This window comes from Ceratotherium simum, chromosome 13, assembly GCF_057802395.1.
Source record: "Ceratotherium simum simum isolate JZ-2026a chromosome 13, ASM5780239v1, whole genome shotgun sequence".
In the NCBI taxonomy this organism is placed as follows: domain Eukaryota; kingdom Metazoa; phylum Chordata; class Mammalia; order Perissodactyla; family Rhinocerotidae; genus Ceratotherium; species Ceratotherium simum.
Genome location: NC_141912.1, coordinates 2799043 through 2824187, shown reverse-complemented (window position 1 = coordinate 2824187; position 25145 = coordinate 2799043). Strand labels below are relative to the sequence as shown.

The window sequence follows — 25145 nt, the reverse complement described above, 5'->3', positions numbered from 1 at the left end:
GCTGGTACATATCACATTCTCAATACATGACAGCCATCATTAACTCCTCTTTCACATATATGCACTACATACAGTCTGTCACCAAGTCTTATTGGCTCTCCTTTCAAATATATTCATCATGAAAACTCTTCTTACCATCTCCACTACCACTCTTACACCATCACCTCTCCTGGAATACTGCAAACTCTGATTTCCCACTCCCACCTCTGCCCTCCCTACTGTCTTGTCTCAACACTGCAGCAAAGGTGATCCTTACAAAATTTAAGTCCCATTGTGACACTCCTTTGCTAGAAACCTTGAGTAAAAGCCCAAGTCCCTCCCATGACCAAAAAGGTTCCACATAATCGGACACCCATCACCTCCTGACCTCAACTTCCACTACTTTCCTCACTCGGTAGACTGGCCTCCTTACTGCACACCAGTCTCCAGCACCTTCCGCCCCAGGGCCTTTGTACTTGCTGTTCCCTCTGCCTGGAATGATCTTCCCCCAGATACCTGAATGGCATACTCACTCCTTCTAATTCTTGACCCAAATACCATCTTCATGATGAGCTCTACTCAACTACTCTAACTAAAATTCAGACCCACCTCCACCTTTCTCTATTCCAATTCGTTATTTTCTCCTTAGCACTTATTAATTGACATATTAAAATACTATTTTTCATACCACCTGTTCCAGGAGCACAGGATTTTGTCTCTTTTGTTCATTGATGTGCTCCCAACAAGAGTGCTTAGCACGAAGCAGGCACTCAATATTCACTGAATGAATAAAAAAGGAAACTTTCCCAGAACTGAAAGACATGAGTTTCCAGATTGACGGTGCCCACTGAGTGCCCATTAAAATGACTGCAAACTTCGTTAACACCAGGAACAAAGAAAGAAGATTCTATAAGCTTGCAGAGGTCACAAATGAGAACGTCTTCAAACTTCTTGACAGCAACGTGGGCAAGAGGAGGACAGCTAACAAATAATTTGACCTAGAATTTATTCCCAACTATCAGACAAGTTTGAGGGTAGAATAAAAGCATTTTCAGAATGGCAGAGTCTAAATATATTTTGCCTCCCACGCATCCTTGGTCGATGAAGCTACTAAAGGATGTGTATCACTGAAGCAGAAAGAGGAAAGCATAGGCTCCTGCAATCAGAAGATGTAATGCAGGTACGAAACAAAGGAAATCTCCAGTATGACAACAAAGGGAGATTCTCAGGATGACAAAGGAGCACTAAAGCGCAACCAGTCCAGACTGAAGAGGGGAGAGTCCCATCAGGCCTGGTGAGTGCACTGTCTCTCCAGCCTGGTGAAACTAGTAGGCGATGTGTTGCACAAAAATAATGGAATAAACCAAGGTGACAGGACATATATGCAGAAGACAGGAATTCTCACTTAGGAGAAAGGCAGAGGAAGTCCCATGATGACAGCTGTGCAGCACTCCAGACAGAAGTGGCCGTGCCCAGGAGGGGTCAGACCACGTCAAGGGGGAAAACAGAACTGACAGGTTACCTGATGGGACCAGCCTTGCAGACATGTGTGCAAAATGGCTATTCAGCAGTCTGAAAAGACTCAGCAGTAGATACAAAGAAAACTAAGCTGAGTGTATGTGTGGCATATTTAACTTCAGGAAACACGACACAGGAAGACATCACTTAGAAGCGTGGAGCTGCAGGAAGAAACTGGAGGAAGAGGGCAGAACGGAACAGGAGGCCACGGGACCCCTATCAGCCATTCAAAACCACAGCAACGCCTTCACAGATTAACTTCAAAAGATGCACTGGCTTCTCACGGAGCTCCCAATCTCACCTATGATCTTTCCTTCACACTATTTACCTACCAAAATGTGGTGGTGACAGATGTTGGTACCCAGGATCCCAGGTGGGAAAACATGAAAGAATTGAAGAGTACTTTGAAATAGTTTTATTGGCTCATAAGACCTTTGCATATAAAAAAAATACCCAAAACACTATGCAGTATTAAATCACAATTACATTTTTTTATCAACGGAAACTACCCAGAATATACATTTTTTAAAGAAAAAAATCCTACAGAACTAAATTCTGAAATGACATTATGACTTAAATACTATGACAAAATAGATAATTCCTTATAACATTAAATCATTGCACAAAGCTGCCAGATATTTTCATAAGCATAACCATTGCACAGAGTGCAAATGAACACAATTTCAATGTTACACATTTAGTTGAAGTGACTGTGCCTCCACCTAAGGAACTCTTACATTTCTGGCACAAAATGTTGGTCTGTTTTAACTTCCACCAAGCAAACAACTTCACACTTCAGTTACTCTCTCTTTCTGGCCCTCCCTAAAAAAAAGGAAACACCCTTCTGCTGTCACAGCCTCTGAGTCAGCATCGCCTCTGCTTAAAGAAATCGACCCCTCTCAATTCCTCTGGCAGGTACTCCTGGTCCACGGGCTCGCTGTACATGGGGTTGTACTTGTAGCCCTTGCCGTAGCCCAGGTCCTTCATCAGCCTGGTGGGTGCGTTCCTCAGGTGCAGCGGAACGGGGGGCAGAGGACCCTGGTGGTTTCGCAGGCACGCTTTGACGTTGTTGTAGGCGTTGTACACCTCAATAGATTTGGGGGCTCTGGCAAAATAGACTACACACTGGGCCAGGAGCACCTGGGACGAAAAGGAAACATCTTATTTCGAAGGTGGCAGAAAGTTTGTTTTGGAGGATACTTTCTGATGTCTCTAGCTAGTTCTGCAAAGATTCCCACCATGCTTTTATTATCTCCCCTTTGCCTACAGTCTGGATAACCACCTCTGAGAGAAAGAAGAAACTCCTCCATAAGGCCAGAGGTTGACCAGACCAGTGGTTTTCTTTCTTTTTTTAACTCAAGGCTTTATGTTAAATGAAATTTTTCTTAAAACCCCAATATATAACACAGATAACTATGAAGCTGCTCTGTTGTGGGTGAACTGGCAGAGACTTCCTGTTCAGCTCCGTCAACACTTCTGCCCCCAGGAAACCCTGAGCACTTCCCCTGAACCCAAGACTCTCGAAAACAGTTTGAAACATGACCTTGTTGATACCTAGGTCCCCTCTCTCTAGCGTCAAGGCTTCTAAAATGGGAGTTAAAAAGCCAAGCAGCTTCTTCAGTGGGCCTATACATTACGGTGAGGGAAGAACATACATTCAAATCCACAAAGGGACAGAGCACAGGAGAAAGGAACTGTTTTGCAAAGAACTGAGCTGATTACATTACCTCACATTCAGGCATGCCTATAAAATGACAGCCTTGGTAGGCAGCAACTGCTTGTGTTAACGCAGATGGGTCTGCCAGACCTGTCACACACAGAAAGACAAGGGAGGTTTAAGTCATGACACACACCTCCTTCCTGACCACTCTCCATGCTGCCGTGACCAGAGACCATCACTGCTCGAAGACTTCGTTGACCAAAAAGTCCCATTTAGCAAAATGGACTGACTTTTCTCTGATCTCAATAGCTCATTCAAGAAATATTTACTGAGTGGTGACTGTGTGGTGTCAAGAAGTATCTCCTTATGGATAAGAAGTCTACATCTCGTAGGAAAAATGAGAGATGACAACAAACATAAGGAGCAAAGGCCATGAAGACAGTCACAAGGATGGATACATTATAAACAAAACATTTACTAACACCAAAGAAGTATAAAGCTTTTCTGATCTTTTTCTTTAAATAGAGTCCAGAATTGGGCCGGCCCTGTGGCTTAGTGGTTAAGTGCGCGCGCTCTGCTACTGGCGGCCCAGGTTCGGATCCCGGGCGCGCACCGACGCACCACTTCTCCGGCCATACTGAGGCCGCGTCCCACATACATCAACTAGAAGGATGTGCAGCTATGACATACAACTATCTACTGGGGCTTTGGAGAAGAAAAAAAGGAGGAGGACTGGCAATAGATGTTAGCTCAGAGCCGATCTTCCTCAGCAAAAAAAGAGGAGGATTAGCACGGATGTTAGCTCAGGGCTGATCTCCCTCACAAAAAAAAAAAAAAAAAAAATATATAGTGTCCAGAATCTTCCAGCTCCATTTCAGGAGCTGTCAATGAAAACCTGAACAACTGACTGCAAAGCAAATTTAAAATATTTCTTTTATTTCAATACTCATGGTAAGAAAATCACTACTGAAGAGGAAACAGAAAATGGTGACTTTAGGAACACCAACAGTCAAAAGCACACACACGATAACAAGAAATAAAGCACTAAGTTCACACTGAAGTCTTCTTATCTTCTCCTTACCTGTCCCACACAGTACCAAGAAATTCTTAGGCCAAAAAGCAGCAGCATTCCCTCCCCAATGCCACCCCACCCTACGTGAACACCAGGCTCTGGGCCCTCCCATCACACTCACCTATGTCCTCGCTGGCAAACCTCACAAGCCTCCTGGCCACGTACAGCGGATCCTCTCCTCCTTCCAGCATGCGCGCGAGCCAGTAGAGGGAGGCGCTCTGGTCCGAGCCCCGCATCGACTTATGAAGTGCAGAGATGCAGTTGTAATGCTCTTCTCCTGGACACCACAAAAAGCACCCGCTCCGTTACGGGCAGGAAGAAGGAAGCCACAGAGCTCACCGAGAGTTATCCGAGCCGTCCGCTTATTTCACTTGGCTGACTGTCAAGAAGCCTGAACCAACAGGGGACCTAGGAATGCCTGAGGAGAGTGAGGTTGGCCAGCTGTCCTCAGGCTGCTCAGTGCAAGGTGCAGTCCACTGGTGTGGGACGCTGGAGCAGCCCCACGCACTTGCCTGCAGGGCCTGTGGGCCCATTCATGCAGTAGGCTGCTGGGAGACCTGGGGTTGTCCACATGGAGTGGGCACAGGCCAGGCCAGGGGAGGAGACATTCACTTTGAAAGGCAGTCCTCCTAGATCTCACTGGGTCTGCCACAGCTGAGAGAGGAGGGAGAGGGATTCCGATGTTCTGGCCCCACGTGTGCCCCACCGTCAACCCGAGGAAAACTGACCCTGCCACTAGGATAGAGAGCCAGGCGGCAAGGACAGCTGTTACAGCCCATCTGTTCCTCAGTGTCATTTCCAGCTGCCTTTCTGGTATCTGAAGCCTGTGGTCACTTAAACCTGGAGTGAGGACACCTGTGTCGCAGGAGCCCAGGACTGACACATGGACCAACAGCTCTTGGCCTGAATGCACTGGAGCCCTTCTCCCTCACCACTTGGTCTAACTCCACTTTTTTAAACAGGTCAATTAAACAAATCAATGAAATGTGCTTTAGAAAAACTTTTTTTTGGTGAGGAAGATCAGCCCTGGACTAACATCTGATACCAATCCTCTTTTCTTTTCTTTTCTTTTTTTTTTTTTTTGCTGAGGAAGATTGGCCCTGGGCTAACATCCATGCCTATCTTCCTCTACTTTATACGGCACGCTGCCACAGCATGGCTTGACAAGTGGTGCATCAGTGCGTGCCCGGGATCCAAACCTGCGAACCCCAGGCCACTGAAGTGGAGCGTGGGCACTTAACCACCGTGCCACCGGGCTGGCCCCTAGAAAAACATATTTAAGGAGAGAAAATTATAGCTAAACATTTGCATTTGCACACATTTCACTATTTTCTGCCCATCATCTCTTCCTTAAGTTCAAGGAGAGGGCACCCTCTTCACCAGAAAGCAGGGGCATTATTTTCATTAGTATTAGTCCCTCCACAAAACCACCAATGTCCACAATGAGACCATGACCTGCTTTTGCACAGCATTTGGCCCCAGTAACAAGCCCAGCAGCTGACCACGCTACTAAGATGACACTTGGCCTTCAGATGACAAGAGCATAGGACAAGATGCCAGCCTGCCTAAGAGGAAAGAACGGAGACGCTGACTGCAGGGGCCAGAGCACCCCACCGCAGGGGGGCATCAGGGCAGATCAAGGGTTTCAGCCCAGCTACTGGATATCTGTGGATAAACTGAGTTGTCACCCATCCCAGGGCTTTTTCAGCTAAATCACAATGCTATGGAGACTGGCTGGGAAAGTGTTCTGGGTAAAATCCACATGGTTCTGGCCCAGCCCCCATTCCCAGGCCTGGACACTCTGCCCCTGTGCTCTGCAACTCTCCAGAGCAAAGCCTGGACGTGGGGAGAGGACTGGGCAGTACAGGCTTGGCCATCTCGTGCCACCTCCACTTCACTTTCTGTCAAATGTAAACAAGGAGATGGTAGTGCATCTCCCAACACAAAGGTTACTCGTTTTCTCAGGCCTTTACTGAGCGTCAACGCTGAAAGGCAGTATGGTTACGGGCATGGGCTCTGGGTTTGAACACCAAACTCATCAGTCACGTGACCATGGGCAAGTCACAGATGCTCTCTATGCCTTGGGTTTCTCAGCAGTACAATGGGCATTACATGACCACCTAGCTTATAGGACTGTGTAACGTATGCTTGGAATGGAGTAAGCACTATAGAAACATGGAATTGTCAGATACTATTCTGTGCTAGCTTCCATTTTTGCTTTCATCATACACTGCTTTATAACCTAAAATTTCACATTATTTATGTATAACCCTGACCTCAGTGTATGGCAGAGAACTTGTTCTCATTTGGAAATTTCTTCACTCTGACACAGAAATATCTGAGCTAGTTACTGGATTCCACAAGTGGGTAACTATATACTAGATGACATTAAAAGAAAAAGTTAAAATCCTGGGGGTGGGGATCTGTGTCTCACCAGAGTTATAAAAAGGCCCAAGAGCATAAGCTAGCAGGTTTCCAGGGCAATGCTTCTACCATCCTTATTTATGGAACAAAGCCTGAAAGAGAATGCTTCTCTAGGATCTGAACTGTATTTGAGTGTCTACAGGCCCACTGTGGACCAGATTTGCTACAGTGGGGTAGGCTGGGGTGTGATCACACTAAGTGTAGGGCTTGTAGAATGTATAGGTTCTCAAGGCCTGGCCCCAGGCGGCCTCCGATGGGGCAGCAGAGCTACAGAAAAGCTGATCCCCAACATGCATGGCTCCCCTAGGTGGCACGTGAGCCCCAAGAAGTAGGAACCCTAGGACTGGACATGTCTGACAACCTCTGTGTGTGTGTGAGTGCATGTGAGTGTGAATGAGCGCACTCCAGCGGTCAGACTGGTGACCACGGGGTGAGGCTGGCAAGGAGGCAGCACCAGCTGTGGGGAAGGACACAGTCCTGGGAACCAGTCAGACCTGGAGTGGAGGATGAGTTTTACCACTTGCTCTGTGAACTTAGGCAAGCTCTGTCATCTGTAAAATGAGGATAATATTAATAGCTACCCCCTAAAGTTATTTTGAGAATTAAAAAAAAAAGACAATGTATATGAAATATTCAACTATTCAATGTTAGCTAATGTTATGTTAAACGGTAGCTTTTTGGCTATTAAATGACAGTCTGACAAAACGTGAAAGAACAGCTCCAGTCGGTCCAGTCAAAATGGAGAGTCATTTTTAGGACACCTACAAGAAGGGAGAGAGACCACTGTGCTGGAAACCCCAGAAACGACACAGTCCAGCATGTGGGAATATTTTTTACCTCTTAAAATTTTGAATTTTGTTCATATATCCAGTTCTTGTATTTTGCCAAAAGTAAAGCAAAGCTCCACATCGAGAATGTTTTACTTTTCAGATTTTCCAAGCATTCCTATGACATTCAGGAGCACAGAGAACTGGCCATCTGAGATCCCTGAGTTGTGCTAGAAGAGGCCCTGCTGAGAGGCACAGTCACGTCAGAAAGCAGACAAGACTGTGTTCAACGCCTCCAACGCGTCCTGAGTGCTAAGAAGCCCTCCCCCATCAGCTGAGGGCACTAAGGCGAACAGCTCCAGTCACTCCCCAAGGTCACACAGCGGCTCTGTTCACGCGTCAGGAGGCAGTGCCTGGAACCAAAGTCTTTCTTAAGCTCCCCCACCCCCTTCTCTATCCAGTAAGAAGTACTTTGCATCATCAAAAAGTATTTGGAAATATTGTAGACATGGCACAGCCTATGTGATATCTGGAATGTTCAATTATCAGCTTCCTTTTCTGGCATAGCTTTTAAAGGTGTGGAAATTCTATTTCAGTTACTGCAATATGACTCTATCCAGAATCACACAAATACTTAAGCCCCAGAAGTCCAGCCTAATCTATCATATGCTGTCTTCACCATCTACCCCTTTCATAAAAAGATACAAATGTGCTGTGCTTATGACATTTAATATTGCCAGGTCACGAATTTAATAAGAGCTAGTATCAAATGTGATATTTGTAAATGTGGTTCTACAAAAACAGATAAGTGCACATAGCGAAATTAATTTTAAAAAAAGCTATTGCAAAATAAAAGCATCAAGATCCATGTAAACAATTTTTAGTTGAGACTCTAGAAATTAAGAATTTTAATTCTCATTAAACTAATAAAACTAAGTTACTTATTGCAAAAGTCCTCATTATTTACTGCCATTATAAATGATCACAAGAATTACTGTCAATTGAATGTATGAGCTTTCAAAAATGTGGGTATTCTTAAAAGGTGCTATCAGAATGGAAAAATATCTACCTTATAAGCTAAGTTTGAAGCCTGCAATTTCAAACCCCAAAACTCCTCTCAATTCTTATCAGGACAGCTTCTGCTCTGTGCCTCTCTTAAAGGCCAGGAAGCTAGGTCTTTGAAATCAGGCTCTGAATGCAAGCTTTAATTCTATTACCAATATGGAGATCCAACTGAGAATCATGGTCATGCTTTGGACCCAACTGAAGGTCAGAGGTTTGGAAATGAGAATGTGTGTACACAACTTAATTCATTAAAGTTTCACTCTTTTTACATTTCAGTTACTTACCTGCTCGGTCATATAAAATGTGAGATCGCTGGAGGCCTTCCTTCACATCATTTTCAGTGATCAGAACTCTACTGGGAGAATAGGTTTGCCCACTCTTCTTACAAAACATCTTCCTAGAGCTTAACCTGGCCAGCACCGCCAGCTGAAGTCCATTCAATCCAGCTCGGGCGTCCCCGTCGCTGAGATAAGCCAGAGTGTCTACAGCTTTATCCTCTATGAACACCGAGGGCCTACAACACAACCAGTGTTAGTTACTGTCACACACTCTTCATTCTGTAGCACTTCTCAGCGAACTCATATGTCTCAGCAAGGTCACTAAAAAGCTACCTTAGGTTCAAGGCTTCTGCCCTTTATTCTTAACTCACATTGTTAATGTGGTTAAGCATTTTCAAGACTGAGAACTGACCTGACTGAGTCATGAGGGTATTTCACTGTATAAGCACACACACACAAGCATGTATGAATGAGGGATGGAAAGTTTTAGAGAGGCCCTGTTGACATGCAGTGTCTCTGGTTCTACCCTACAGAACAATGAAAACTACAGAAACACTAGTGCCTCATTACAGTGTGGAGAACATGTGCTTCACATACAGTCCACACTCCGATGAGACAGGGACGCTCAGACCACTGTCCACACAGGGAAGAGGCAACCTCCACCAGAATGCTAGCTCTGAAAGGCTCCAGATCACACAGTTCAGTTCCCTGATTTCACAAACAACAACCCAGGGCCCCAGTTACTCTGGGCACATCAGGATCTAGAAGCAGGATCTAGAACTAGGGATTTTGGCCTGGGGCGCACCTCCAAGAGGGTATTAATCACATGAAGTCTGCATGAGTAGCAAAGAGGTCATTAGCCGGGGCTCTCAGAAGGCCTAGCTATCAGAAGATTCTGCCAGAATTTAGCTCTAAGACCTTGGGTAAGTCACCCAACCTCTCTCTGAAGGCGAGGATATTACCATCACATTTCTAAATGTGGACCTTCATAAACAAGGTCTAACTATGATTCATTTTCAAGTCTAATTCAGCAAAATTTTCTATTTCTAGTCCAGTTAGACAAGATACCTAACACGTTAATTACTTAGAGGGGTCTTATTAATTCTTGACCAGCTGCCTGCTGCACATTTGCACAGCAAAAAATAATTCTTCAAAGTTACAGCTCACCCATGTCATTGCCAACCTTCAGTCGAAAATGTCTATAATAATTAATAAGTCGATTAGGACTGTCCAAATCAGCTGCTTGGAAAACAATGCACAGGCACCAACTGGGTTGGGCCAAGGGCGGAGGGGAGGGGGTCACGAAAGGGAACCCAGCTTGTCTGCGAAGGTATATGCAGAATTCCTTACTAGACACCCAGCCCCACTACTTCGCTTTGGTGAATAACTTGAACAACACCAATTAGTATTTCATAGAATATCTGTTTCTAACATCTTAAAAACTGCTTCATCTCATTCCCTTATTTACCAAAGCCAAGACTTCCAGTTATTCATCTGTCACCACACATAAGCACTTGTTTTGTCTTAGCTTTTTAATGAACAACTCTCTCATCAGACTCCTGACCATCGCCTGGGCCCCAGAGCCATGGTTACAGTCTAGAGGCCCATTCTCCTCTCTTCCTGACCAGATACTACAACACACATCACTGGCACTTTGTAAAGGTGACAGACCATTTCTCAAGCGGATATCGTTTAGCAGACTTTAGATGATTTGGAAGAAAATGCCAGACAACACATACTAAAGCAAATGTGTTTGAAGGAACCAAAATCAGAGCAGAGACGGTAGCACCCAATGTGCCTGAAAGGGAAGGGCACTCCTAGAGCTCAGTTACCACACGTTCTGTGTCTCTGTGGGGGTGAGGAGGGCAAAGAGAACCGAAACTGCCTGAATATCTCATTTGAGCCTCAGAACTAATAAAAGCAATGCCTGCCATCTCCTTGGAAAGCTTCCTAGCAACCAAGAGCCTACAGGATCATCTGCAGGAAGAAAAAGGAGTAAAGCTGGAGCCCTAATCAATCCTAACTGACTGAGGCATCACCAGAGGCAGGCCATTTGTTGATCACATTTGCTCTCTCTCCATCCCCACAATGAACCTCAAGGACAGGAATTACATTTTATTCTTTCTTTGTATCCCCAGGGCCTGGTAGAGAATAGGTAATCAACTTCTGCACAACAAATGGACTAACTTCAATTTTCACACAATCTCAGAGTGAAACATTTATTTTTTTTATATTATAACATATGGAAAGTATTAAAAGAATCCTTATCTCCATCACCTAAAGATAACAACAGTTACTAAGTCACTTGTTGAATTTCCTTTATGATCCATCCACCCATGCAATCATCAACCTCATATTTAATTTTTAAAACAGAATTGGGATCATATCATGGATAGTTTGCATCCTTAACAATTAAATAATATTTTGAAAAACAAGCAAGCTACTCCAAACTCTGAATATTACTTTTTTACAAAATGTACATTATATCAAATTTTAAAAATAGAGACAAACAGGTAAAAGTCATCTATTGCTGCATTACCTTAACATCAGTATTATCCCTTTTCTGTCAATTTGTCCATTGTACGTATCCAGAGGCATGAAGTGCTTCTGGGACAGGGGAAAGATGAGTGGCCTTATATAAACGTGTGCTTTCTACACTGCCCCATTTCCACTAGTCTTCATATAGAGTCAGAGAGTAGACGTTATTAATTACGAGAAGCCAACTAGCAGACTGCTCCACAGATTTATAAACAGTACACTGTGAATAAGCCTTTAAAAAACAGTACGTATTTTATGTGGTTGGAAAATAGGATGCTTCCTTCAAATTTTAAACTCTTAACCCAAGTCCAAGTTGTTCTGTTCTCACTCTTTTTAATCAGGTTTGGAGTCATGGGGAAGGGGACTCCATGGGCCACAACAACCCAGACCTGAGTGGTTTCACTGCTCCATTCTTCTTCCCCTTCGATATGATCCACATTCCAAGTTTACCCCCATTCAAAATGAGTGAGTATTTTTAAACACAAATGAATCTGTGAGCAACTCTGTTCAAGTAACAAAAGGAGACTGCTGACGGCACTCAAAATGGTCACAAAAGTAAATTACCAAATGGAAATTCACTAGTAAGAACACTGTATAGAATGCTTAAAAGGTTCTATCTACCACCCAATAAATCCCAGTTTACATTACTCAGGTTCTGAGGAGTAATAAAATATGTTAAAATACCTTGAGATCTTAAGATAGGGAGCAGAGGAGAGTGCTTATGCCAAGAATGATGAAATAAGGGATATTTGTATTGCTATCTGCAAAGCTCCCCAGCAAATAGTAACTACTGCACAAATTATCTTGAAAGAGTATTATGCCTGCTCCAGAGAATTTAACATTACTTTTAAATGCAAGCATAAACTTATAAAATGTTTTCCATTTGAAAGTAACTTTCAAAGTTAGAATAGAATTAAATGAGGCAAAATCTACTTTGTGGATAGAGTATCTGAACTTTCATAGCATCCTATAGAGAAATAATAGATAGTTCTATTGTTATAATGTGATTAAAAAGTTTGTTCCATAATAAGGGAAAAAATGGTAAAAATTAGTGCAATGGAAAAGATCATTATGCTAATTAATAAGACCTAGAGATAAAAGACTTAAGAAAGCCCGTTTCCCTAACTGGAGAGAAATGCTCTGGTCTTAACAGGAATACAGGAAGCATGCTGTAAACACAGCTCCCTCCTGTCCTTTCTTTCAAGGCCCTGAATCTTTCTGCACATTGTTGTTCTGGTGAATGATATTGGGATTTTGAGGATTCTATTTAGATGGCTGGATGTTTAAATCAGAGGAGGAGTGAAGTCTGTGAAAGTATACCTGTTACGTCATGGCAGAACAAAGAATATATATGGTTCAATTAAACTCTCTCTCCCTAAATTAAAAAACAATACCCCGTGAATCTCAGTGTTTCACTAAGGAAAAGGAACAGTCCATGGTCAGGGTAAAAACTGCTATCCTGTGGTTCTCAACAAGAGTTGTGCGTCAGATTATGGAGAACCTTCCTAAAATTCTCTGTGTATAATTTACCACCGATTAACTGATTCTGAAATCTTCATAGACAGACCTTGGGCACATGTATTTTCAAAATGCATCCCTGGTAAGTGTGATGTGCAGATCTGGTTAAAAGACACTACTGCTAAACTATAGATGGGACTCTTTTGTCCCTAATTTTTTACAAATTAATACAGTGTTGCCCTTACATGAAGAAACATAGAGAAAGGTTAGAATTTTAATACTCACCAGTAGCATTTTAACTTTAAAGTAAGTACTCTTTTTTTTTTTTGCTGAAGAAGATTTGCTCTGAGCTAACATCTGCACCAACCTTCCTCTATTTTTTAGTATGTGGGCTGCCAGTACAGCATGGCTGCTAACAGAGTGGTGTAGGTCCATGCCCGAGAACCGAACCTGGGCTGCTGAAGCAGAGTGCACTGAACTCAACCACTAGGCCACCAGGGCTGGCTCCTAAGTACTTTTAACTTGGTACCCAGATCCCTTCCAACAGCTGAGTAGTTAGAAACAGGCCTTCAAAAACTGGCTCCATCTTGTTGAGGCTGGGTGATCCCGGGCACATTATTTAACCTTTTTGTGCCTTGGTTTTCTCATCTAACATAAAGGAGATAATGACACCTACTTCGAAAAGGATTAAACAAGATAAGACATGTAAAACACTCGGAGCAGTGCCTGCTACATCATGAGAACTCAAGAAATGTTAGCTATTTTTGTCATTACTGAGGACGACCGATTCAGACTGTGCAGTACCATACTCTCTAGAACTACAGATCCTCACGGCGCAGCCCTAGGCTCTGCTGCTTCCACGATAACCAGGGGGAAAGTACAACAAAACAAAACAAAACTCAGTTTCTCCAAAAAGAGAGGACACACTTCACAGATGATGCCCCTCTCTGTTTAACCCTCCAGAGGCACACACCTTTCTTAGTTACACTACACTCTACACCTGGTGGGCTGCAGTGGGAGGAACAGTGGCCCCAAAAGATGAGTCCACTCCTAACCCCTACCGCTGTGAATGTGGCCTGTGAATGGAACTATGTTAAGGATCTCACGTGTGGGCCCTAAATCCAATGACAAACGCCCTTATAGGAGACAGCAAAAGAGAAGACAGAGGGACACAGACGAGACGGCCATGTGAAGATGGGGGCAGAGATTGGACTGATGCTGCCATAAGCCTAGGAATGCCAAGATCCACCAGAAGCCGGAAGGACTCTCTCCTAGAGCCTTCGGAGGGAAAGTGGCCTGCCAGTAGCTTGATTTCACACTTGGAGCCTCCATAACTGTGAGAGAATAAATTTCTGTTCTTTTAGCCCCCCAGTTTGTGGTAATTTGTTACTGCAGCCACAGGAAACAAATACAAGGTCCAGGAGATCTATGCTTCTGGTTGCCAGTGTTTTTATGTCATCATTTTAAAAATGTATGTTAAGGTACCTTTTGTTCTTTATATTAAAACATTTTTAAAGAAAATTATTAAAACCCACTCTAAAACCACAACTCATTCTGATCAGTGTCTTCTACTCTGCTGTTCCATGACCCTTCTTTCTCTTCAATGTTAGAAAAGATCATTTTTAAAAGGCAGGCAAAACTGTCCAAACTTTTACTAAAAACAAAAACAAAACCCAAGAAACAATCCTAAAGCCATCTTGTCTTGGGGCCATCTTGTCTGGGCTCCCCTCGCAAGATGACTGGACACAAGCCCCGGTCTCAGAGTCAAGCCGCAGCACCTTTACCTCAAGGACAGAAGCCACTTCACCTCTTTCAACCAACTCTTGGAACTCTGCCTAGTTAGATGGTTAACAGAACAATTACAGCTTCTCATTTCACTCTCCTCACATCCACAAACTTACACACTGTTATCTAGTCCACAAACAACTGATTCTTTAGGGGTATTTTTGAATATGCATGTGTTCCATGATCTGGAATCCGCAATCCCTCAAAGCAGCAAGTACCGCGGGGTGATTAAACACTAGTTTACTTTCTCATTTTCAGCAGTACAAGCCCATCAGACGATGTAGACCCTGGATTTTTTCCCTGGCCTCCAAAATTAACCGACTGCACAGATAACATGCTTCACTGTTTGCACCATGTGACCAAAACGCTTAGAAAGCAAAATATGTGAAACCTGTTGATTACCATACAAACCAAAGGAACTCGGGTACAGATAGTTCAACATTAATTACCAGCTGACGTCTATCTTTTCTCTACACAAATCACAATTGAGTATAGAGTACAGTTATGTGCTACATAAGGACGTTTTGATCAACAACAAACCACACATACAACAGTGGTCCCATAAGATTAGTACCATACAGCCTAGCTGTGTAGAAGGCTATACCATCTAGGTTTGTGTAAGTACACACTATGATGTTTGCACAATGACAAAATCAACTAATGACATATTTCTTAGAACATATCCCCATGGTACTATTTTGCAGATGTCTCATTAAAGCTGGGAAGTAGTAAAGAGAGGGAGGAAGATGCTATTCTTTGGCCCTTCTTCATTCCTGTTGCCTGGAATGCAGATATAATGGCTAGAGTTCCAGCAGCCACCCCGGGGCATGAGGTAGAAGCCATGTGTTGCAGGCAGTAGAGCAGAAAGACAGGGGCCCAGGTCCCTGACGATACTGTGAAGCTGACTAGGAGCTGCATTTTTAACACCTGTCTACCTTTAGACTCTTTGACATGAGAAGGAAAGGTCTATCTTGTTTATGCTGTAGTTAATTTGATTTTTGCCTGTTATATGCAGCCAAACCTATCCTAATTGGTGCAATAATGCTGAACACTCCCTCCTTGCTGAAGCTCTTCTCTGTGGGCATCCTTCTGGTTTTCCTCCTGCCTTTCCAGACTTTGTCTCCTTGGGCTCCTCCTCTTCTCCCACCCAATAAATGGTGACAAGTCCTCAACTTACTGCCCTTAGCTGCTGGCTCAGCTCTCTCCCAGGGGAATTATTCAAACACACGGGCTCTTCTATCTCTGAAATGCTGGTGACTCCAAATCTCCATCTCAAACCTCTCTACTGCTCTCCTGACTTCTATCTAATGGGACCACTCCAGATCAATCACCCAGAGGCCCCACAAACTGAACAAGTCCCAGACTGAACTCCACATCCTCCTCTGCTCCTCCTCCTGTGATATCTTTCTTGTTCAAAAGTGTAACTACTTGCCCAGTCACCAGATATGAGAGTTATCTTGGATACTCCTTTTTCTCCCTCCTCACACTCAGGCCTAGAGACCTGACTGCGTGATTTCTCAGAGCAGCTCCTGCCTTTGTTCAAGGCATCTGTATTTGTCACTTGTCTTCAGCATCACTGTAATAGCCTCCTGATTTTCCTGCTGTCCCAGGGGTGGGGGGTGGGGTGCCTCAACTCCCTCCAATCCACCCTCTCCAACGCTGTACTCATCTTCCTAAATGTAGATCTGAGCATGTTGTTCCCTTGCTCAAAATCTCTCTATGGTTCCGCACAGCTCTCCACATCACTTTTCTTAACTTAGAACACAGGTCTTTCATAATCTGGCCCTGCCTCCCTCCCTGGCCTCACTGACCAATACTTTCTCATGCCCACTCTTCCATCCAGCCATAATGAACGGATCATGTTATTTATTACCACCTTGCCTTTCACATCCTATACCCCCTTGCCAAAACGAGCTTTCCATTTCATCTAGCTAAATTCTGCTTATCCTTCAAAATTCAATTCAGCATCCCCTCATCTAGGAGGCGAAACATTTGATTTCACATATTCTAGATGCCTCTTCTCTATATCCCACTGTTCCTTGGGCATACCTCAGTCAGAGCATGTCACTGGAAGCCAATTACTATCCATCTCTTTATCACACTCTGAGCTCTCTAAAGGCATAGGAATGTGTTTCTCAACACTCAGCCAATGCCTGGCACAGGCAGGGCCTTCAATTTATACTGAATAAATAAATATAGGGAAACAAAAAAAGAACACTTTTATCTCACACTATTGGGAATTTATCACATACATGTGTATACTATAATACTATACGAGAATTCACAATTCCTCAAGTAAAATAAAGAATGGTGTAAGCACCAGCTTGATTAGTTTCCAGATCCAGCACCTGCTCAGCTCCTCTCATGCACAGCTTTAAACAGTCTGGGATTTCTCTGTAAATGTTCTAGTTGCTATCTAGGGCACCAAAACATGACATAAAAATATAAATGCAAATTTCCCAGAGAGAGAAAGTAATTATTTGGGGTTAAGTCCTTCCTTCCAACTAGATTAACACAACCAAATCTAATTTATGTCCACAAGAATGCACATATAGTTGATGCCAGCCAATAGGGATTTGAAAGTAAAATTTTACTTAAAATTGAACGACAACACAATCCACTTTTAATTATCCATAGCAATTGGGGTGGCCAGGTACTAGGAAATCACTTATAATCTAAGAATTCTTTCTATGGCCTATGATATCTCTCAACTGAACTTCTTGTCAGAATTGCTAACACGGAGACCAATTAATTAAGCTGAAAAATCTTTAATTTCACTCTGCTTGCTGCTATAGTTTGATTGGGCAATGGTACTAAAGAAAAAGGTTCTTGATACCTAGACAATGAGGCAATCATCCCTTATGTTGGACTATACTATAAAAAAATTAAACTGTTTCCCTCATATTGAAAGCTAGGATTTATTCATTCACAAACCATCTACTAAGCATGTATTATATGCTAGGCAGGGTGCTGGGTGCTGGGATATGAACAAGAAGGACAAGTTCCTATCCTCCAAGCCCTTCCAGGAAGGTAGGAGATACAAGAAAGTAAACAAGATTATGAAAAGAAGTCATAATTAGGATCAATTCTAAATGAATGATAGTGGAAACAGTAAACAATCTATTAGATATGGGAGATTTTCTCTGACTAAAATGTAATTTTAGCACATTAAGAATCACTGGCTCACTTTTATACCAGGCTCTCAGTTTCAGTAATTAAAGAAATCTTAATTCTTTCATTTGATCCTCTGACATTTTGAGGTGCATGCAAATGATCCGGGGATCCTATTAAAATGCAGAAATCCTTTTTAAGATGAGCATCATGGTTCTACTGTCCTTCTCACTTCACTTAAATTATGGCATGGCAGCGATCAGGGAGCGGAAAAAACCTGACGGTATCTGAATAACAATGCTATAACAAGATGACATGAATGAAATAAAATTACCCTAGAGAAATAGAAATATAGGATATAAAGTTGTAGATAACCAGTACACAGAAAAAAATACACAGAAAAATGTTAGGATTTTTCCCCCTCTCTTTCAATTTTTCTTTATCACTTGGTTATATGAGTTTTGTAGTGAAAATGTTGTTCAAAAGAAAGCTACACTAGATAAAAGGAGCTGACAATAGACCCTTTCAACCCTGACAAGGGCCCAGCACAGAAAGAGCTCCAAAGTATGAGCACACCTGACTGATACCCACAGGTTTCACACTTCTTGTTAGCCACAATTCTGCCGGCTACCCCATCCCTACTCTACAAGGATGCGCCTTCATCCTCCCGGGGCCCCTGGCCATGCTTCAGGGCTTTCAGGAGGCACAGCATAATTCCCCTACATCTGAGACAAGAGCAAACAGGAGGCCAGACACATAGGGAGAGACTGCTGAAACCTAAACGCTGAGTCTAAAACAACGTCTTGGGCCAGACACATAGGGAGAGACTGCTGAAACCTAAACGCTGAGTCTAAAACAACGTCTTGGGCCAGACACATAGGGAGAGACTGCTGAAACCTAAACGCTGAGTCTAAAACAACATCTTGGGCCAGACACATAGGGAGAGACTGTTGAAACCTAAACGCTGAGTCTAAAACAACGTCTTGGACTTTAATCCTCACAGAAGAGTGGCTCCAGAACTTGGCCTCAGGGCAGGCACTAGCAGCTGTGGGGCCCACAGCCATCAAGAGCCAGGCTTTAGCCTCTCATCAGACCAGATTATGTTCCACTGCGTTATTTCAGCTGACACATGAATAAACGACATCTGAAGAATATATTCTAATATAAACAAAGGAGAACCTCTGACCCAAGAAATCTAATTGATTATCCATGATATATACCCTGTGTATCAAGGAACTTACGCAGCACTCAAGATACAGAAATGGATTACCTAAAGGAAAGGGACAACCTCTACTGCGTAACTTTCGGTTACAATTCCTTTACTTTCATGGAACTGAGTTTGACTTTTAGAGTGTGAAAAATCATTCTGAAAACATTTAAAGAATTTTATGGTAACGTTTACATTAACTTTTACTTAATATTTTTAAAAGAGTAAACTGGAGGAAAAAAGAAATTGGAATCTGAGTATAAATCTCAAAAGATTTGTAAGTTGTCTACTCCATGAAAGAAAATAATAAGATTTCCATTAGTCTTCCAGGCCTTTAAAAAGTGTGTGCTGGGAAAAGAACCAAACCCCTAACACAAAAACAAACCCCCGAGAACTAACATAACAGGCAAGGCAAGGTTAGAGCTTGAAGAATTACAGATGTACCCATTAGAAGCTATAAAATGCATCTTAAAAGAAAGGAAATGTTTGCAAAGATATACTTGTTGGTATAATTGAGTAGTTCCCTCCTCTTTTGTTTTCATTACTAGACCAACATTTCTTCTCTGTCCCCACCCTCTCCTTACTGCTGTCCAGCCCTTTCTGGCTCCCTGCCAGGGAACTCTCTGGGAGGTGGGTGCCCCTAAGATACTGCCCACAGTCAACTTACTCGGAACTGCTGTTGCTGCTGTGGCTCAGAGGGTCAGTGGGACGGCTGGAGTCTAGGACGTGGATTCCCAATGAGTTGATCGCTCGCATTAAAATAGTCACCATTGCCTCTACTGGAAGTTTCTCAAGAACAATAACCCGACAGCGGCTCAGAAGAGCAGCATTGACCTGGAAAGAAGGGTTTTCTGTGGTTGCCCCAATCAGAGTGATTGTTCCACATTCCACGTGAGGAAGGAAAGTGTCCTAATCATGGGAGGAAAACAGAAGAAATTGATTCCAGTCAACAACAACCTGCGGAATCCTATGTAAGTTGTTTATCCATTCCTTCCTCTTTCTAATTTTGAGTTCAGGAATAGCAGCTTTATATTCACTGAATGTGGATGCAACATGGGGAGAGCACAATTCATCCTTTTTAAGCCTAAAACACACCTTCTGGAATGCCAATGCCTAAGCCTACTCTCTTAATGGTAGACTAATAGCTCAGGTAGAATTCTAATTTACTTTCAATATAAATGATTTCTTGGGGCCGGCCCTGTGGCGTAGCAGTTAAGTGTGTGCGCTCTGCTGCTGGTGGCCCGGGTTCAGATCCTGGGCACGCACCGATGCACCGCTTGTCAGGCCATGGTGTGGCGGCGTCCCATATAAAGTAGAGAAAGACAGGCACAAATGTTAGCCCAGGGCCAGTTTTCCTCAGCAAAAAGAGGAGGATTGGCATGGATGTCAGCTCAGGGCTGATCTTCCTCACAAAAAAAAAAAAAAAAAAAGATTTCTTTACTTAGAAAAGTATCTTCTATCCCAAGGCTGAACTAACACATAGCTTAAATACAGCAACTATTTATTTACAGAAGTCTAAGAAAACACAAAAACATTAATATTTCCAAAATCTTCTTACACTTCAAGTACTCAATCATATTGTTATTCTTCCTAACAAACTTGGTAAATATGTATCAGTGAATATGTAACCACCAGATGCTGTCTTACAGGGAAAAAATGGCCCAATATGAAATGTGGAGTGCTAACAGCCAGTCAGAACTCTAAAGGGTCTATTTGGTCAAAGATTCAAATCAGAAAAAAAAGCTTAGTAGGGTTTTGTAAAATATGTCTATCTCTGATTAAAAGCTGCAACAAATATATCAAAAAAAAAGTATAACTAAAAAAAAGTTAATGTTTATTCAGGAAAAATACAAAAGTGGCTTTGTCTATAAAAAGTCCTCTTACTTCTATTTCAGAAAGCCATTTAAATAAGTAGTAATGATTAAATCTTGTAACATTCACCTTGACAAGAGCAGGAAGATACAGAAAACAGACTATTTAATTTTGAAAATAAAAAGTAACACTTTATAGAGAAGTTAAAAACACATTAATGATCTTAAAATCAATTAACCTGTTCACTGACTCCTAATATTTAGATTAAAAATTTCTGAAAATTGCAAACTTGATCCAAAGCTGCTTTTCTGATATGTACAGCTCAGAGATAGCCCAACAATTTCATTTATTACATAGAGAAAGCATTTTCTTGTCACCAAAAAACACTAAGAAAAAGTGGGGAAACTAGCTCAAAGGAGATGGGCTGAGAGCTTCTTTGTAGACAGAGTGAATAATGGTTAACAAAGGTCCCTAGCATTTGTATAGTACTTTATGCTTTTCAAAGTGATCTCACCTTCTTTATATTCTAGGTAATGTTCAAAATGACCAAAAAGGTAGAAGGAAGTTAATATACCTGCTGAGATTTATTGAACCGATGAATCTCATCAATAAAAAGGATGGTTTTCCTTTTGAAAAAGCTCTTTTCATTTTGAGCTTGTTTTATGACATCTCGCACATCATTTGTTTTGGCATTTGTTGCAGACAGTGTCACAAATCTTATGCTATGTTTCTTGCTGTTGTTGGCTATGATGTGAGCCAGAGTGGTCTAGAAAAGATGACATAAGAATTTGGAAAGATGATCAGACACAGAGAGAAAAGCACCCACGGGTACTAACACAAGCAGCAAAAGCACTATTTCCAAGCAACTTGAACTCTGAAGAATGCTTAGCAGCACAGATACAATCTGAAACACCACAGCACGTTTTCAAAAATTAAAAAAACAAAAGGTATAAATAAAACAGGAAAGTAGCTAAACCTTAGGCTAATCTTGACCTTTTCTCCTTTGTACCTAACCCCATTTGATGCCTTTTTTGGGGACTCTAAGATCTTTGGAATCCCAGCAGAGAGCAGCTGTCTTGAATTAGCAGAGCCTGGGTGACAGCTGTGACCGCTTCCAGCCAAGAAAGCATTACTGCTGAAGGACTAGGTGTAGAACTGAAATGCAGAACCACAGAATCAATCAATTCCACAACTGGAAGCTCATCAGTACAGCTTAGAAAAGGAGAGTGAGCCTTTGAACTGCAAGACCAATGACAACTACCTCGTATTTACGATGACAGCTTGCCACTTCTGAACGTCTACTCTGGATGTAGATGAAACCACGGCACTTTGACCATGTTAGTACTTACCAGAAAACAACAAAGATCCCAAGAAAACACTCCTCGGTGCCTGCACTTAATGGGTGCTCAATAAATATGCATATGCTGTTATTAACATTATTATTATTATCATTGTTGGCGGTATAGTAGTAACAATGGGAATAAAGAAAAAGGAAGACTGTTTGAGAGAGAGACAAATGTGCTCCTGAATGAACAGAAAGGCTGCACTTCATTTTCTAATAGTTGTATAGCAACAGTAGATACTGTGGCTGCTGCTTTTTTTTCTTTTTTTTGTGAGGTTGTGAGGAAGGTCAGCCCTGAGCTAACATCCATGCTAATCCTCCTGTTTTTGCTGAGGAAGACTCTGAGCTAACATCTATTGCCAATCCTCCTCCTTTTTTTTTCTCCCAAAGCCCCAGCAGACAGTTGTATGTCATAGTTGCACATCCTTCTAGTTGCTGTTGTGGCTGTTGCTTCAGCAAATCCCAGCCTATGGGCTCCCAGGCCACATACACCCAGGCTTACGACTGATCACCACCCACTACACTGAGAGCCAGCCCACTAAATCTCTTGCCCAGCATCTTCTACAGGTCACCCTACTCATCTCTCTATGGACGTTTTTCTTGCCATCTGGGACCACCAACAACAGGGTGATCAGCCATTCTCATGATCTTATGTAAAGAGTTCACGGACACTTAATAAGAATGTCCGTGCTCAATCCCCTAAATGAGGTAACAACTAAATCCATCGCCATGGTAAAAAAAACTGTTTGGGATACACCTGATTTATTCCTGGCCAAAGGGAAAGTACGAGTGCAAACAAGGCAAAACGAACAACATGTATTCCAGGAACTGGAGTAAAGGGAGGTGTGATTAAGTTGTGGGAGATGAAGCTGGAAAGAAAAACTGGAGAAAAATCCTAACAGCCCTTGTGTGCTAAAGAGTCTGAACCTCAAACCTATGATAGTCCCTTTACACTCGGATCCTGAATTTTGTCTTCTGCTCACTGGTGCTCATTCCCCTTCCTCTTCCTGTGGATAAAAACAATCGTATATTTAAATACTGAGCCGCCTCCTCTTTCAGTCTTAACTCCTCCACTGTTTCTCAAGTGTTCTTCCAATGACATGTTTTCAGACTCCAACATCCTCATTGCCCTCCTCTGGACTTGTGCTAATTCCTAACAAAGCACATATAGAACTGGACACCAAAATGCACCAATGTTTCTTCCCTAAAGTACAGGCATTGTGAAGACACTTATGGAAACGGCTAGATGAAAATGACTTGCAGTGGGAAAAGTTTTCATATTAGTCTTGTTAAATATAGTCTCAAGGATAAATAAAAATGAGTCTGTTAAAATAGACGAACAGCTAGAAAGAGGGGAAAGAAGCACAACACACATAAAAAGACTTTCGACTATTTTTTTCAAAGCTGAATCCATATACCTACAAACGGAACAAATGTTTCTCTGCAATTTGTAGCATGCTGTTTCCCTGAGAATTTGCTCATTACTGTGGTGCTGCAACACAAAGGTAGATCAACTCTAAAAGTCCACATATTCTTGCAAACCTATGAACGCAGATATTTTCACTCTGAAAACGACCAGAAAATGCGTCTTACGAATCTGGGAAGCTGTGCCTTTTTCACATCCATCACAGACTTCACCTGTAGACCCTGCACTCTTAGGCCTCAATATCCAGGGGAGACGGGACGAGTCTTCAGAGGCGGCCTGTGCCAGGGCTCTCTGACCATCAGATCCTCGCCCGACCCGCATAGACCAGTGCTCGGAACCCTTCTGCCAAGGCGGCACTCACCTTGCCGCAGCCCGGCGGCCCCCACAGGATGAGCGAGGGGATTTCATTCGTCTCCAGGAGGGACCGGAGCAGGGTCTCCTGCCCCACGGCTCTGCTCTGCCCGATGTAGTCCTGCAGCGTGTCGGGACGCATCTTGTCGGCCAGCGGCTTGCCCTCCAGCATCTGCCGAATCTCCTCCGCCGCCAGCGCCCGGGCGTGCGCGCGGCCCCCACCGCTGGCCCCGAAGGCGGCGGCGGCGGCGGCGTCCGCATCCCAGCGGCCCGGCTCGTCCTCGCCGTCCGCATCGGCGTCCCCGTCGCCATCGCCGTCGCCCACCGCCTCCTCCTCCTCCTGCGCCTCCGCCTCGTCCCAGCTGCGCGGAGACGCGCTCCCCGCCGCCGCGGCCGCGGCCGCGGCCGCCGGCCTCTTCCCCGAGCCCTTCCTCCCGGGACTGCTGGAGCGGGCCACCGGGAAGTCGGGGATGAGGCGGGCGCCGCTGGGCGTGGGCGGCGCGTCGTAGCTCTCCCGGCTCTCGGTCTCGCCGCCGTCGTCGCCCTCCTCGCCCTCGCCCTCGCTGCTCTCGGCCGCCGTCGGGGTGGCCGGCTGCTTCAGCGCCGAGCTCTCCGACAGCCGCCGCCTCTTGGCGCCGGGCGGCGAGAGCCCCTTGGCCCGCTCCCCGGCGCGGTGCGGCCCGGCCGCGGGCTCCGCGTGCCCCGCGGGGTTGAGCAGCAGGCAGCGGTCCAGGTGCGAGTTGATGTGCGCGGCGGGCATCATCTGCAGGCACACGGGGCACTGCACCTGGTGCAGCTGCGACAGGAAGGGGTCGTCTTCCGGCCCGCTCACCTCCATGGTGGCCGCCCACGCCCGCGAGGCCGCAGCAGCCCCTGCGCGCGCCGAGGGCTCGCGATGCCCGCCGGTAGGCCCCGCGCCGCGCGACCCTAGCTCGGGGAGGCGGCAGGATGCGCGCGGGCCGGGGGAGGGCGCCGCCTATGCCTCACGTCCGGAGCTCCCCACGTCAGTCCTCCCTCGGCCGGCCGCCGGCCGCGCCTCGCTCGGCGCGTCGGGAAGAGTTGTCCGCAGTCGCTCGCCCCGGCCGCCGGGGGCAGCGTCTCGCGCGGCCTGTCGGGAAATGTAGTCCGTGGCGTTCGCCGCGGCCGCCGCGCGTCCACTTCCGGCCGGCGCCACCAGTCACCTTTGTGAGCGGCCCAGGAGGCCGCTGGGTTGCGGGCGCGTAGGCCTGCGCGGTGGCGAAAGAAGCGCCCCCGCGGAAACGCTCCGCGCCTGCGCCTGGGACAGCGGCTTCCCGCAGCGGGAAAGCTGAGCGGGCGTGTAGGGAGGGCGAAGGGCTGGGAGGAGGCCCACG

The 25145-nt window shown here is 44.4% G+C and overlaps 1 protein-coding gene across 3 annotated transcripts; it reads right to left on the bottom strand.

Annotated features, from left to right (window-relative positions):
- Positions 1 to 1897: 1897 nt before the first annotated feature.
- Positions 1898 to 24845, bottom strand: WRNIP1 (WRN helicase interacting protein 1). Of its 3 annotated transcripts, XM_004432168.3 has the most exons (7): positions 23804 to 24837; positions 21249 to 21440; positions 19530 to 19771; positions 8770 to 8999; positions 4351 to 4506; positions 3225 to 3304; positions 1898 to 2637 (listed from the first exon to the last, which is right to left on the bottom strand). In XM_004432168.3, exons 1-7 carry the CDS (start codon positions 24629 to 24631, stop codon positions 2362 to 2364), a joined length of 2004 nt encoding a protein of 667 aa, XP_004432225.2. In that variant the 5' UTR covers positions 24632 to 24837; the 3' UTR covers positions 1898 to 2361. The 3 variants fall into 3 exon arrangements, with proteins under 3 accessions (XP_004432225.2, XP_014644267.2, XP_087294042.1); XM_014788781.2 differs by lacking the exon at positions 3225 to 3304 and having other exon boundaries at positions 2436 to 2637; positions 23804 to 24840; XM_087437916.1 differs by lacking the exons at positions 1898 to 2637; positions 3225 to 3304; positions 4351 to 4506 and adding an exon at positions 4513 to 5492 and having other exon boundaries at positions 23804 to 24845.
- Positions 24846 to 25145: the final 300 nt, after the last annotated feature.